This window comes from Anabas testudineus, chromosome 18, assembly GCF_900324465.2.
Source record: "Anabas testudineus chromosome 18, fAnaTes1.2, whole genome shotgun sequence".
Lineage (NCBI taxonomy): Eukaryota > Metazoa > Chordata > Actinopteri > Anabantiformes > Anabantidae > Anabas > Anabas testudineus.
Genome location: NC_046627.1, coordinates 23312141 through 23325492, shown reverse-complemented (window position 1 = coordinate 23325492; position 13352 = coordinate 23312141). Strand labels below are relative to the sequence as shown.

Here is a 13352-nt window from a genome sequence, read left to right as displayed (position 1 = left end):
ACACAACCAAACACACACACACACACACTCACTCAGCGCCATCCTGCTGACAGCTTTGGTGAAACAGCAGTGTCAGTGAGGTATAGAGTTGGTTGAACTTGCTCTCATGGACAATATGGATTCCTGGCTTGTGGTGTATGGTTGCCTAGTGACACAACACATCCCCACCGACAGAAGAGGGGTTAACAATGAGGAAATGAAGTCAGAACTAGTCTTTAACAAGCACCACAACTAAAAATGAAATGTGCTAGATTTTTACCATGTTTATTAACACAATGAAAATCTCTTTTTGTCTTCCCACATAAACTCATTAATAATAAAAGCCATGGATTACACTTTGAATATTAGTTGTATGAGATGAATCAGAAGATGTTCTGTAACTCTCTGAGAGAAATTGCTTTGTGCTATTTGTATAAATTTGAATTCAGTTTTGTTTTAACAGAAACACCAATAATATGTTTATGCCCATTATGTGTAATGTGAAAGGAATCACCTGTAGTGATGAGCCCACAGAAACTTATCACTCGACTCTGCAGCTTTATAGTATCTTTTGGCTCATTGTTAGTTGGTTTTATGGCCCGCAACCTTATTACTTTGCACTCTCAAAGTTACTAGTGTTTCCAGCCACAGCAGCCAGGTCTAGTCAGTCAAAACTAAAAGTTAGCAACAAGTGAAAAAAAAGACAGACCTAGAGAATTATCACTCCTGAATGCTAATGTTGCTCTGTATGTGTTAAGTTATAGCTTGTTCCGCTGCCTCCAAGAGAGCAGCACAACATACAGTATCCATCTTGTAAAGTAGATAATAGATGCTATCTACTTTTAAGCTCCATGAGCTGTACCGGCCTTAAGACTCGGCAACACATTCAGACACGTAGGTAGTTTACGGAAAGTTTGGCAGGTGTCAGATTTAAGCGAGTGCAGGCGACGTGGGAGTGTTTTGGAGTCATGAATATAGAGCGATGAATAGAAATTAATATACAGAAACAACAAAGTACAAAAAAGATAATGATGTGTTTTTATATGAAGGTAGGCAGTCCATCCACCCACACGTTTTGTGCAGTTTTTAATGGCGTTTGGGATCATTGGTGTTGACATCTCTCCTCTGATAAACTAAAAAGTGCCAGCAGCGGTAAAATGAGCATCACTCGTTCTAACTGCAGTTATGCCTCTAAACTTCAGAGAAAACACAGGACGGATTTTTGCATGGATGAAGGCGAAGTACTAATGCGTGTCAGTTTTCATTTTCAGCTCAAACGATGCCTTTTGGAAGTTAGGTTGAAAGTCTTTAATAAACCTAAATGTAGTAGACCTAGAGATGAAAATCTTCAACTAAAGTGAACCTCTGATAATGATCAACCACAGCAACAAGGTGGAGACTGCTCCTTGTTCTATTTCCCTAGAGTGATACTGAAAACACATTTTGTTTTCTTCTACTTCTGGTGGGAGGTATAACCAACCAGTCATGGCATCTGACTACAACAACCTGCCCTCGCTCAGAAAAAAACCAAACTGGTTGGAATGAATGCTTCCCAGTCAGCATCATGTCTGCTTTAGAGACGTCAACACTTAGTGGGACGCTGCTAAATCACGTTGTCAGTGCATGCATTGATTATACTTATTTTACTTATTATTTAAACCCTTTATAACCTTCATAAAGCATTGAATGGGTTTAAATAAACTATAATAATAGTAACATAATAAGGTTGCAAGAACCACATGAGCTGATTGGTTGTGACACCTGCTTAGTGTTTACTGTCCTCCACTTGTTCGGTCTTTTATTTCATTTATTAACAGTATATCATTTTTACGACTGTGAACTTGCTGATTATTATATTATTGCTTCAATGCTGCCTTTGTAATTATTAATGACTTATTAACTTTATTGTTGGTTAAATTACATGTAGCTTAGCATGAAGACTTTGAAACTAGGGGGAAACACGAGTCGGGGTCTGTGTGGATGCAACAAAATCGGCCTATCAGCACCTGCTAATATCACTGTGATAATAAAACTCCATCACATAGTCCCACAAACAGACGTTTCAATAGACAGTTTCATTAAGCTGCTCACTACAGCCTCGCATTTCTCATGAGAAGATGGGATCCATCTTCTCAACTATCAACACTGGATTTAATTCACAAATATTTTGTCTCATCTACAGTTTGTATGAGGAGCTTCAGTGTGATGTACTCACAGTCTCTCTTTGAAACTGAGCTCCTGTTTTCAATTAAAGACTGCACATGAATATTAATGCTGACATAATATAGTGAGGACTTGTTTGTTCAACGCATTTGCCAGTTCCTCAGGAAGCTGTTAGCCGTTTCACTTCGTAAGCACTTGGTTTAAGAAGACATGTCCCTGGATATTTGCATTCATAGAGTCATAATACACAAGCATGGTTTGTGATAGAAAACTGTCTATTTTGCAGTGTTAAAAATAATTGATTAAAAACTCCCTGCATGCAAAAACAGCAGGATCAGCCAGATACGGTAGTAAACAGAGAGCAGAAGCCAAAACTCGTCTTATCCAGACTGCAACAGCCCAGAGATGTGAGGCATCAGCAAGAGTCTGAAGACTGAGAAAGAAGATGTATAGGAGGAATGGAAGAAGTGACGAAGACGAGGACAACGAGAAGAAGAGGCACAGGTGGGTGAGGAGGAGTCAAAGATGTAGGTATAAAAAAGGAAGCAAAAGAAAACGTTTAGTGCAGCAAAGAAAGAAAACAAGGACAGGGCTCGTAACAGGGATGATGAGGAAGAATTAAAAACAAATGAGGACGATAAAAAAGTATCAGGGGAAAAAAGAAATCAAGAAGCTAAATTGGATAAAGACACAAGAAACACATTACATGAAAGAAGAGTTAGCAAGGCAAAGAGGGACAAACTGCACAGACAACATCAAGAAGGGAAACAAAAAATGAACAGAGGAAGAAGAAATCATTAAAGCAGTACATGTCAAAAACGAAGCGCTGTAGGTGGAGACGAGGCAGCTAGAGGAGAAATGTTGGAGAAAAGGGATGCAAGAAACGGACATCAAGCTAAGAAGTGACTAAAAAAGACAAAGTGGGTGGAGAAAAGAAGAGGATGGAGGAGTAGGAGGAAGGGAATTTACACAACATAATGCTGATGAGAGCCAATCTGTTGAAACTAACAGCACCAACAGGGGAGGAGAGTTGGCTCAGGACTGAAAGGTGGGAGACTGCAAGATAAAAATAAGAATTCAGCATGACTGAATAATCACACCTCCAAAGTGGCTGAGGCCAGTAGCGGATTTTATGGGGGCCCGCACTTACTAAAGGGGGCCCTTAAGCAACAAACTGCAAAGCTACAAACTACAGCCATCATTTGTCTGGATTTTACTGGATTACGTTTTCTATTATCATAACTAAATATATAAATAACTAAATATGTTGATACTGAATGAAGCAATAAAACGTTCCCACACAAACATCCACTTTGCCTTACTACAGTGTTGCTTTTTAATGATTGTGTGTAGGCATCACAGCACTTGATTAAAGTTAGAGAAAGCCTGTGGTCTGGCTTTATAAAGAACATCTATTTTACTGTGTATGTGTTTATTTGCCTTTAAACAAAACCCCAATCTTCCTCTAACCTTAAGTGTTTTAGTTGTCTAAGAAAAAAAAAACTATAATGTTTTTAGTGAACTTTGTAGTAAATATTTAAATAAAATGTTTTCTTAATTTCACTCTTACTATACTATTTTTAGAAATGACATGCTAGATTGTGGTACACATTACACATTAGCATAATTAATTCAGTAATATCACACGGAATAACTTAAAAGCTGCTGTGCCGCTTAAACTTAAATTAAATATTTAAGTATATATACAGTACTTTACATTGCTGTATTATTATAATGCAGAATTGCACATTTTACTTACATAATCTTCCCAAATCTCAGCTTCCTGCCTTGACACCTTGCTAGCAAACCTTTATAGTTAACAGCTTGGTAACAGTCATTGCAGCCTGTGCACTAAGCAGCAGAACTAGAGTCCAACAGGCAGAAACACTACGGCGGACAGACGGTGGAGGTAAACAGTTGTAGATCCATGCTCAGATAGTGACCAGGCTCCACTGTGCTCAGCTCAGCCACATGACTGCAGGGTACTGTGGAGTGAAAATAAAGAAGGGGGAGGAAGGATGCTATTGGTGTGCCTGGTGTAAAGGTATGCTGGTCACTCCTACTAATGCGCGCACACACACACACACACAAACACACACAGCAGTTAAAGATACCCCAACCCCCTCCCCTACTCAGACAAGCAGGCCAAGCACTCATGCATCACTAACCTGTATAGTGTGTGTGTGTGTGTGTGTGTGTGTGTGTTATTTGTCACATTGTGGGGCCTAAAACCTGTTTACACACTCACAGAGGACTCGCCTTCCCCATGAGGAGGTGTAAATCATTAAATCTCAGCGTCACAATGTGGTTTAAGGTTATGGTTTAGGGTTCGAGCGCTGGTTATGGTTAGGGTTTGGATAACTCTCCCTAAAATGAATGTAAGTCAATGTAAAGTCACTTTGGGTCATAAAAACAAACTTGTGTGTTTATGTAGTTATATAAATATGTGTGTGTGTGTGTGTGTGTGTGTGTACAGTGTAGAGACAAACCCAACCATTCTTCACAATATGCACCCCATGTCAAATTTGGGTCACCCTTTCTGCTCCTCTCCAGGGCGACAAAGGGGGAAGACAGAAACTTACAATACCCCTCGTTCAACACAGCCGGGGGATTTGTTTGTCTGCGGGCACTGTGTGCACACGGATGTGTGAGCATTTACATGCAGCAATATTCATGTCGTGTCCTTGTGATTTCACAGGCACAATCGATCAATCCATTACGAGGAAAGGGGCGGGTGTTTGTTACAGTGTGTGTACCGTAAAAAGATGGTTGTGACCTAGAAGGACATACTTGGCGGTTAGCGGCCTAGTTTATGTTGGTCATGAGAAACCACAAAGAGGACTCTGATCCAATTATCGGGCTCCTTCTGGGCAGGCACAAACTTTGGTCATAATTATTGTCAATTACCAGTATTTACAGAGGACTGTCTGATTTTTTTTTTTTTTTTTTTTGTAAACTGCACAGTGTGGATTTCTAAGGAGGTAAAGTACTTCTGTAGTGCATACATAGTTTCACGCTTACAGTACGTTGGTGATTTGAATATCCAGTTCCCAACATTACATGAACCTTACATCTTGATATCAACCCTTAAATTGCCAAGATATAAAAGTTTTCTTTTTCTCTTTCTTTGATTTATTAGTTTCAATTTCCACCTGGTTCGGTCCCAAGTAATTGGTGTATCATTATAGAGGCGTCAACATAAGAGCATTAATACAAACAAAACAAATCAGAAAAACAATTTTTGAGTAAAGTTGTAATGATTCTTCAAATTCGCAGTTCAGTTTATACCTCAGTTTTTGTTTTGTTTTTGTTTTTGGGGGGTGGAGGGATAGGAGATGTCCAAAAATAATCTACACTCGCTGAATGCAGCATATGAGCACTACAGTTGACAGCTGAAACTAGGTCTTCCATACAGGGACAGTGATACTTTCTTATTGTAAATCCCATCCACAAAGGCATGTGAGTGGTCCACTTACGACAAGAAATATTAGATTTCCGGGATTATATCAAATTTGCAAGCATTAGGGAGCCACTATTAATATGCAGGAGACTCCGGCAAACACTGAAGATAGATGCACTGCCAGAGCCTACAGTAAAATGAATCTCTTGTTCTGGCCTGAAACAAACCCTGGAAACCGAATTGAACTGCCAATCCAAGGTCATTTGATCCGATCCACACTAAGCTACAGTTTCAACCTGTCTGTGGTTCAATCGTGGCCTAAATCTATTACACCTGGTTGCAAAACTCATGCTGGAAGCAAAGAAGGGCACCATTGTGTCCATCCAGGACAAACACAGCATACAAGGTAGCAAGTTCGCAAAACCCTAAAATCAAGACTAACTCTCCGTGATGATATACTAGAATATACAGTACATGTAAGCAAAGTAGCACAAATAGACTTCTTCCACACTAGAATAATGTAGCCAGATCTCCCTGCCACATGTGGGCCACCAGCACTGAGGTTTGTTCTGTGTATCATAAACAGTATAATGAAGATAGTATTGTTTCAAATATGCTCACAATAGGCATCATTATTAATAACAGTCTGGAAAAATAGTCATTCACAGCCACATTATATTATTCTCTGTCACAGCTTCCACCGGGGCAGTTGTGCTTGGCTCAAGGACACTCGGGGAGCCCACAGCCATCAAGCTTTTTGACAGCTGAATCTACAGAATCAAACTGGTGACTTTCCAGTAATGAGGCTGCTACTTTTACCTTAAGGCGACTGTCAGCTTAGTCCTGTGTTTTAATCAGCACCAGGTTAATTTGAGGTTTTGGCAGGATGGATAAAATGCGGATGCCACTGAATTGCAGCGTTTAAGTGAGTCACACTTCTGCCTGTATTTAAAAAAAAAAAGTTTGCTAAAATGCCCCTAAGGACAGTAACAAGAGTTTGTCTCGACTGATTCACAGCAATGTCACTCCAACGATTAGCTCTAAAGAGATAGAGAATTGGAAAAAGGCAAAGAGAGCTGGTCAATGTGGTTCTTTTTTTCTGAAGAGAAAGGCAGTATTTTCTGGTTTAGATGCAAACAGACAACCAGGCTATAAAAGGTCACTCAATAATAAAAGTTGAAAATATCTCTAAATCCTCTAAAAAGGGCTCTCTTCACTGTCAAAGGTACTGCTCCAAGCTGTTTTTCAGTTTGACAACAAGGACTTGTTTAAGCCGTCTGTGTTCCTGTCCAAAAATGCTAAAAGCCTGCTTTAATTTAATGCTACATAAACAAATAATTTGCATAAACTAATTGTAGTAGGCATTTAAATCAACATGTACAGCACAGTCATTTAGAATCAGTTGGGGACTGAAGAGCTGACTACATTTTTACAGTCCATTTAAATCAACAAATGAAGAAACTGGATGATAGCAATGGTTTAGGGTACTGACCTCGTTCTGAACCCCAGTTAGTCAGTCACTTAAAGGCAATTAGTTTTCTGGAGATGAGGTCACATTTTCAAAATATTTTACATGTTATTGAATTTGGTTTCTCCAACTACTTGACGAATGCTGCACTTGTAGAAAGTAAAGTGTCTTAACAACTGCAAAACCTTATCAGCCACATCTTGGCAAACGCTAAGTCAGTTGTTCTCTGACACACCTAAAGGGCAACTGTGACATTTTAAAGTTCATTTGGTCATATCACATCATTGTTTGTGGTGACAGAAGCATTGGCACTTTAAGTGCTGGGGAAAGTTCAGCTATGTGAGATAAGATACGGTAAGATAAAATATAGTTTAGCGACCCACGGATAATAAAGGCTGCAATTAATATTATGAAGGAGAAATCATGTGATGAGGTCTACATCTGGTGTAGAGTCTTAAATAAAACTAAAGAACTGAAAACAGAGCAGACAGTTGAAGCTTATCTGAATCACTACCTGCACTAAAGATAGCACCTTTTGTTTGAACCCACCCATTTTTCATGTGAGCGAAAGTATTACAACATTTGAATGACATGTGTCTTTTGTTGCTCAGCTGTGTCCTATTACATTGATTATTCCAACAATAAATAGAACTGAATGTCTACGCTCAGTTTCAAATTTAGGTTTTGCCTGTTCAGACTGCATTTATAGTTAAGAGGTGAAACCAACATGAAAACCAGAGAGCTGTCTATCGGTGAACAAAAGCAATTGTGAAGATGAGAGAAGATGAAAAATCAATCAGAGCCATTGCACAAACATTGGCCATAGCCAGTACAACCATTAGGAATTTAATGAAAAAAAAACACTGTTGGACTAAGATAACAGATGTTAAACAAGTAGAATAAAGAAAACAACAGCAGTTAATGACAGAGCTGTAAAGAAAGACCCTAAAACAACTGTTGTGTTCTTGTGACATCAGCAACAACCTCCAGAGGGCAGGAGTGAAGGTTTCACAATCTACTGTTCAAGAAGACTTGTAGAAGAACAAAAATATAGAAGCTAGACCAGAAGATGCAAACCACTCATTAGCAAGACGAAGAGGAAAGCCAGGCTGGGATTTGCCAAAAGGTACAAAAAATTAGGTTATTAAGTTTTATAGACTAACGATACAAAGATGTACCTTTACCAAAATCATGGAAAGACTGAAGTTTGGAGAAAGAGAGGATCTGTTTCTCATCCCAAACATACAAGCTCTTCTGTGGAACACAGTGGAGGTAATGTCATTGCTTGGGCCGCATGGCTTCTTCTGGGACAGGCTCATTAATCTGCATTGATGATATAACACATGATGGCAACAGCAAAATGAACTCAAAAGTCTAGGGAAACATTTTTTCTGCCAAAAAGATAGACTGGCCAAGTCAGTTTCCAGACTCCAACCCTATAGAGCAGCACTTTACCGGCTAAATAGGAGACTAAAGGGAGTAACCCCCAAACAAACAACAACTAAAAGGGGCTGCAGTGAAAGCCTGGAAAAACATCACAAAAGAAAAATGCTAAAGTTAGGTGATGTCAATGGGTCACAGGCTTGATGCAGTTAAGTATTAAGTCTTATTCACTTTAACCTATTTTGAGTCTACATTTTCCAGTTTCCTTTAGTTCACATGAAAAATGGGTGGTTTCAAGCAGAATGCCCTATCTTGTAAGCTGTGTGAAAATGATACGCTGAAACATTGATCTTTTGTATGGTATTCGTTTTAGGGCAGCAGCTGCTGGCTGGTTTGTGTTGGTTTGTCAATGTATTCACTGCTGCTCCTTTTGGTGTAATTCTTTAAGGCAAAAGTGATTTTTAGATCACTGTGTATCACATGATTAATGTGGGAGGTGCAGTAACACAGTCTGGACATTAAATTGTTTCACTAACCCAGCGCTGATTCTCAGTTCTTGGCGCATAGATGTTTGGGAGTAAATCTCTACAGCCAGCTTCCACAATGTTGTAGAAAGTCAGAAGAGTGGAAGCTATTATAATGCAGATGGAATTGGATCAAGATGTGCAATGGTAATACAGGTGTCATACCTGGATGTCTACAAGTCTGTGCCTAAAGTACCTTTAACAGGCTTCTCACTTTCAAACAAGTGTAGTTGCAGAAGATAACCCACACACATTCACATACTCTTATCTCAGGCCCTCTGGCTACAGTGTGACCTGCAGTAGTTCAGATGGCAGTTAAGAGCTGTTGTCCAACACTGAGTCTTTGCTGATCGAATGCTCTGAAGTGGATTTGAGCAAGCTCTTATCCTCATTTATTCCGTGACTAGATGGATTAGGTTGTTCCTATTTAGTAGTCACAATGATACATACAGAGGTATGAATACATTTTATAAAACATATTCCAAATACTTTAATCAAGTCTCAAAACCTGATAGAAGTGCACATGTATATAACAATATACTGTATGTATCATTGTTTGCAGATTACTACAAGTTTACAAGGTGACATCATTTCTCACAGCTTTTTCACACTGTCTGGAGAATCCAAACCCACTAAATCAAAGCTGCACCAGGTCCTCATGGGGCCCTAATTGGTCTCCAAGTTCTACAAAAGGCCTTCAACAGTAGAACTATGCATTATGTAGTTACTATGGCTAAAGGCAAACATGACAAAATACTGAATCTGGAATAGGGACAAAAGAGTGAAATACATCGTCAGTACAATCCAACCACAAGACTACACTTGTCAGATATGTGTGAATTCATACAAAGCTTGGTTCGATGTACTTACAGTACAGACAATGTTACTGAAATAAGGGTGTTGAGGAGGTGGTTAAGAATGACGATGTTAGTGTTGCTTAATGGGTTGTTGCAAATGTACTGTGCAAGTATGTACAAATAGCCAATCTGGCTATAATGGATGACACTATCTAAATTTTAAACAAAATGTTCACTGTTAATATGAAGGAAAAATATGGATGTTTTCACTGTTGATTAACGACGTGCAGAAAAAATACACAATGTAAACCTGAATGCTGCAAATCTTGCCAAGAAAAACATTATTTCCATCTGCAGAGCAGGGAAAAACCTTTCATAAATATGCAGGGTCGAGTGCAGAGGAGAAGCAAAGTCAGATAGGAGCAGAGGGAAAAAAGTGATGTGCAAATCTTTCTGTTGTCAACCTGAACAGAATACAATGTATTGCCCTTCAGTGGAATACAACACTGAGCTTTAAATGTACAATATATTTCTGCCATGGAGCAGTGTACGAATACTTTAATATACTAACAAAACACAAAAAAACAAAAAACATCTTTTTTTTTTAAAAAATAAAATAGAGAATAAGCAATGATGATTCATAAAAATGCAGCACTAGCATAGCTGAAGTGTCCGGCTATGGCAGAACTAACACTGATGTAAACCCTCAATTGTAGAGTTGCCCTATTACATATAAGTAAATAAATAAAACAGAATTTCTTCAGTTCACAGCAGAGGACATCATCAAGCTTGGCAGATGAAGAATAAGTTTAAGGTAGTAATAATAATAACGAAAAAATATATGAAAAGTATCACTTAGTAAAATATAAGAGTTCATCATATCGTATTATGTTACATTCTGTCTCGTATCATATCAAATTGTACATTTTAAAGACGTTAGCGTTTGTTAGCTCGTTAGCATTCTGAGTCCATCCACCAGAACTTACTGTGTTTTCTAATGAGAGCTAGAGTTCAGCTATAAGTTTTAGTGTGGATGTCATCTTTTCTCAGCAACTCAAATAGTTTGTGGAGGAAAAGGGAAAATTCAAGTTAATAGTTCAGATTGGTTGGACAGGTTATTAGCCAAAAACAAAACTAAATGATTAATATGATGATAAAAACATTTTGTATAAAGATACAAAGTGTTTCTTCTCTACAGGAAAGGAAGAAGGACCCGTCCTGTTCAGTAGTATTTTTCAAAGAGCATTTTAGAATAAGCATGACACTGCTGAAACTATGATTTGATCTTTTGAATTTAACCCTATTTCACAAAGCCTTCTTAATAATAATAATTACTGGCATTTAGTATTTTGCTAATTAAAACAATTTGTACTACATGAGCCTGTAATGACCTTGTACAAAACCACATTTATCTGCAAACTGAGATGGAAACTTACATGAGCCACTGTTTGGGATTTTATCAAATCTCATAAATATTAGAAATTAAACTTTTCTTGTCAAGAAAACCAACAGCATGTGCCACTTGTTCATTGTCTGAATACGATGTAAATCTACTGTATGTTTACCTGTTAAGGCCCCTAGTGAAGACAATGAGTGGTCAGACCTATGGTTAGAAAAGTGACTCACTAAATTAGCTCACTGAAGTAAATGTGCCCACAATCAGTATTAAAAGACGCACAAAGCAAACTGTGATATGAAATCCCAGTATGTTAATCATCCTACAGCTGCGATGATGGGAGAGGAACACTGGCTGGATTTCACTGTTGACTACTTAACAGCAACAGTGAAATAAATCTCACACAAATCTCGCCGCTGTGGGAAGTTGAATCTCAGCTGAAAACGTAGAGGATCCATCTAACACCAGAGGACGACAGCCAGCTTCATAAATATGAAGGGCAGAGTGTTGAGGAGCGGGAAAGAATATGAATATTTTACTCCGCTAAGACCAGTGGGAGACTGATGGTGAGGATGGCCAGAGAGAGCGTACAGCTGGTTGCTTCCGTGTTATATAAGACACCCAAACAGATGGACACGCGCAACACAAATGGACACTGCTATACAAACTGAAAACACACACACCACACACACGCACATGGACATACTGCTCAATGAATAGGAAGCACAAACACAGGCCACAGTAAACAGACAAACACAAAGAGGCGAAAATGAACACAGACGACAGGAAAAAGATGAATGGCCACACACGCACAAACACACACATACGCACTCGGTCTGTTGTCCACCCACGACTGTGCTCATCCATCTTATTTTCATCATACACAAGATGCCAGTCTGTCACAGACAATAACCAGCTTAATACACACATAAAGACACGCACACGCAGCATAAAGACGTGACAGTGGAGGAAAAGGGAAAAGAGACAGAAAGAGATGTAGGAGGTGACGCCGTGCTGTAAGTTATAGCTGCTTGTGTGCACTTCTGTACTGCTGCATGCTGTTGGTCTTGATCAACAAGTGATAAAGTGATTTATATGAATTAATGTTCAAAGCCGTCACGAAAAAATAAAAAGCAGCAATAAATCGAATCTACTGACAAGTGTTGACGGAGTAGCCAAAGCCGCCACTGCTTTACCAAATGCTTCAATTACACAGACCACGTAGACGCGCTGTCACTCTGGCCTCGTTCTTTCAACGCCCACAAGAGCGCCTATTGTGTATCACCCACAGTCGTAAATAGTAAATAACATGTGCACTATTTACTGAAGACTTTTTTTAACAATTACATTATTTCACCAGTAGTTTAAAAATGATATTGCTGGTTGGTGTTGGTCAAAGAAGCATTAGGAGACTGACTGTCTGGTTTTGGTCTTTCTATGGAATTTGTTGACGTATGAAAGCCGTAGAAAAACTTTGAATATATAACATAACTCCAAAATCAATAAAACTAAATAAATATACACAAACATAAAAAATGTTTTATGATTCATTTGATCATTCATTCACCGCCTATGCTTAAGGAGATTGTCCAAGGTTGTCCTGCTGCCACTCAACTCCCACCTTGTTCATTCAGCTAAAAACCAACACTGATTGTTTTAGTGGAAAGGACGGGCAAAGGGCGAGACAGCATGAGTCACAGAGAGAGAGAGAGAGAGAGAGAGAGAGAAGCCACTGGCAGACAAGAAAACGGAGAGAAGCAGTTGTACCTGAGAACAAATGGAAAGCCTCATTCCCCTGAGTACTAATATGTATACACACACACACAAACACACACACACCACAGAGCAGCGTCCTCTGTAAATGAGAAGCTAACATGAACTAAAACGTAAACATGAACGCACACACAAAATGCAGAAACACAACATTTCCACAAACCCAATCCCATCAATCAGCCAACAGCAACAGCAAATCAGTGATACTACCTTAAATAACAACACTGCAAGGTGAATCCAACACACCATCCAACACAGCAGTGTTCCTACCAGCTTACATGCAAACACGGAAACACACACACACACACACACCCTACAGTACAATATAAACACAAGGTAGCAAGGGAAATCTAACACACACACACCCTCTCACAGAGCATATCTGCATGATAACACACACACACACTGAAGGTGGCAAACACACCCATGTCAATGCAGTTTAACACTGCACACGCATGTAAACACTTTC

At 39.0% G+C, this 13352-nt stretch overlaps 1 protein-coding gene across 3 annotated transcripts in view; it reads right to left on the bottom strand.

Annotated features, from left to right (window-relative positions):
• nhsl2 (NHS-like 2) overlaps positions 1-13352 on the bottom strand; it is a 107382-nt gene that overhangs the window by 21481 nt on the left and 72549 nt on the right. Inside the window, exon 1 of one of the 3 annotated variants that reach the window (XM_026353066.1) lies at positions 33-57. The exons of the other annotated variants lie outside the window; for them this stretch is intronic. Within the exon in view, the coding sequence (XP_026208851.1) occupies positions 33-42 (10 nt within the window). The 5' untranslated portion in view covers positions 43-57. Of the gene's footprint in view, positions 1-32; positions 58-13352 lie in introns of those variants that run through there. 3 annotated transcript variants of the gene reach the window in all.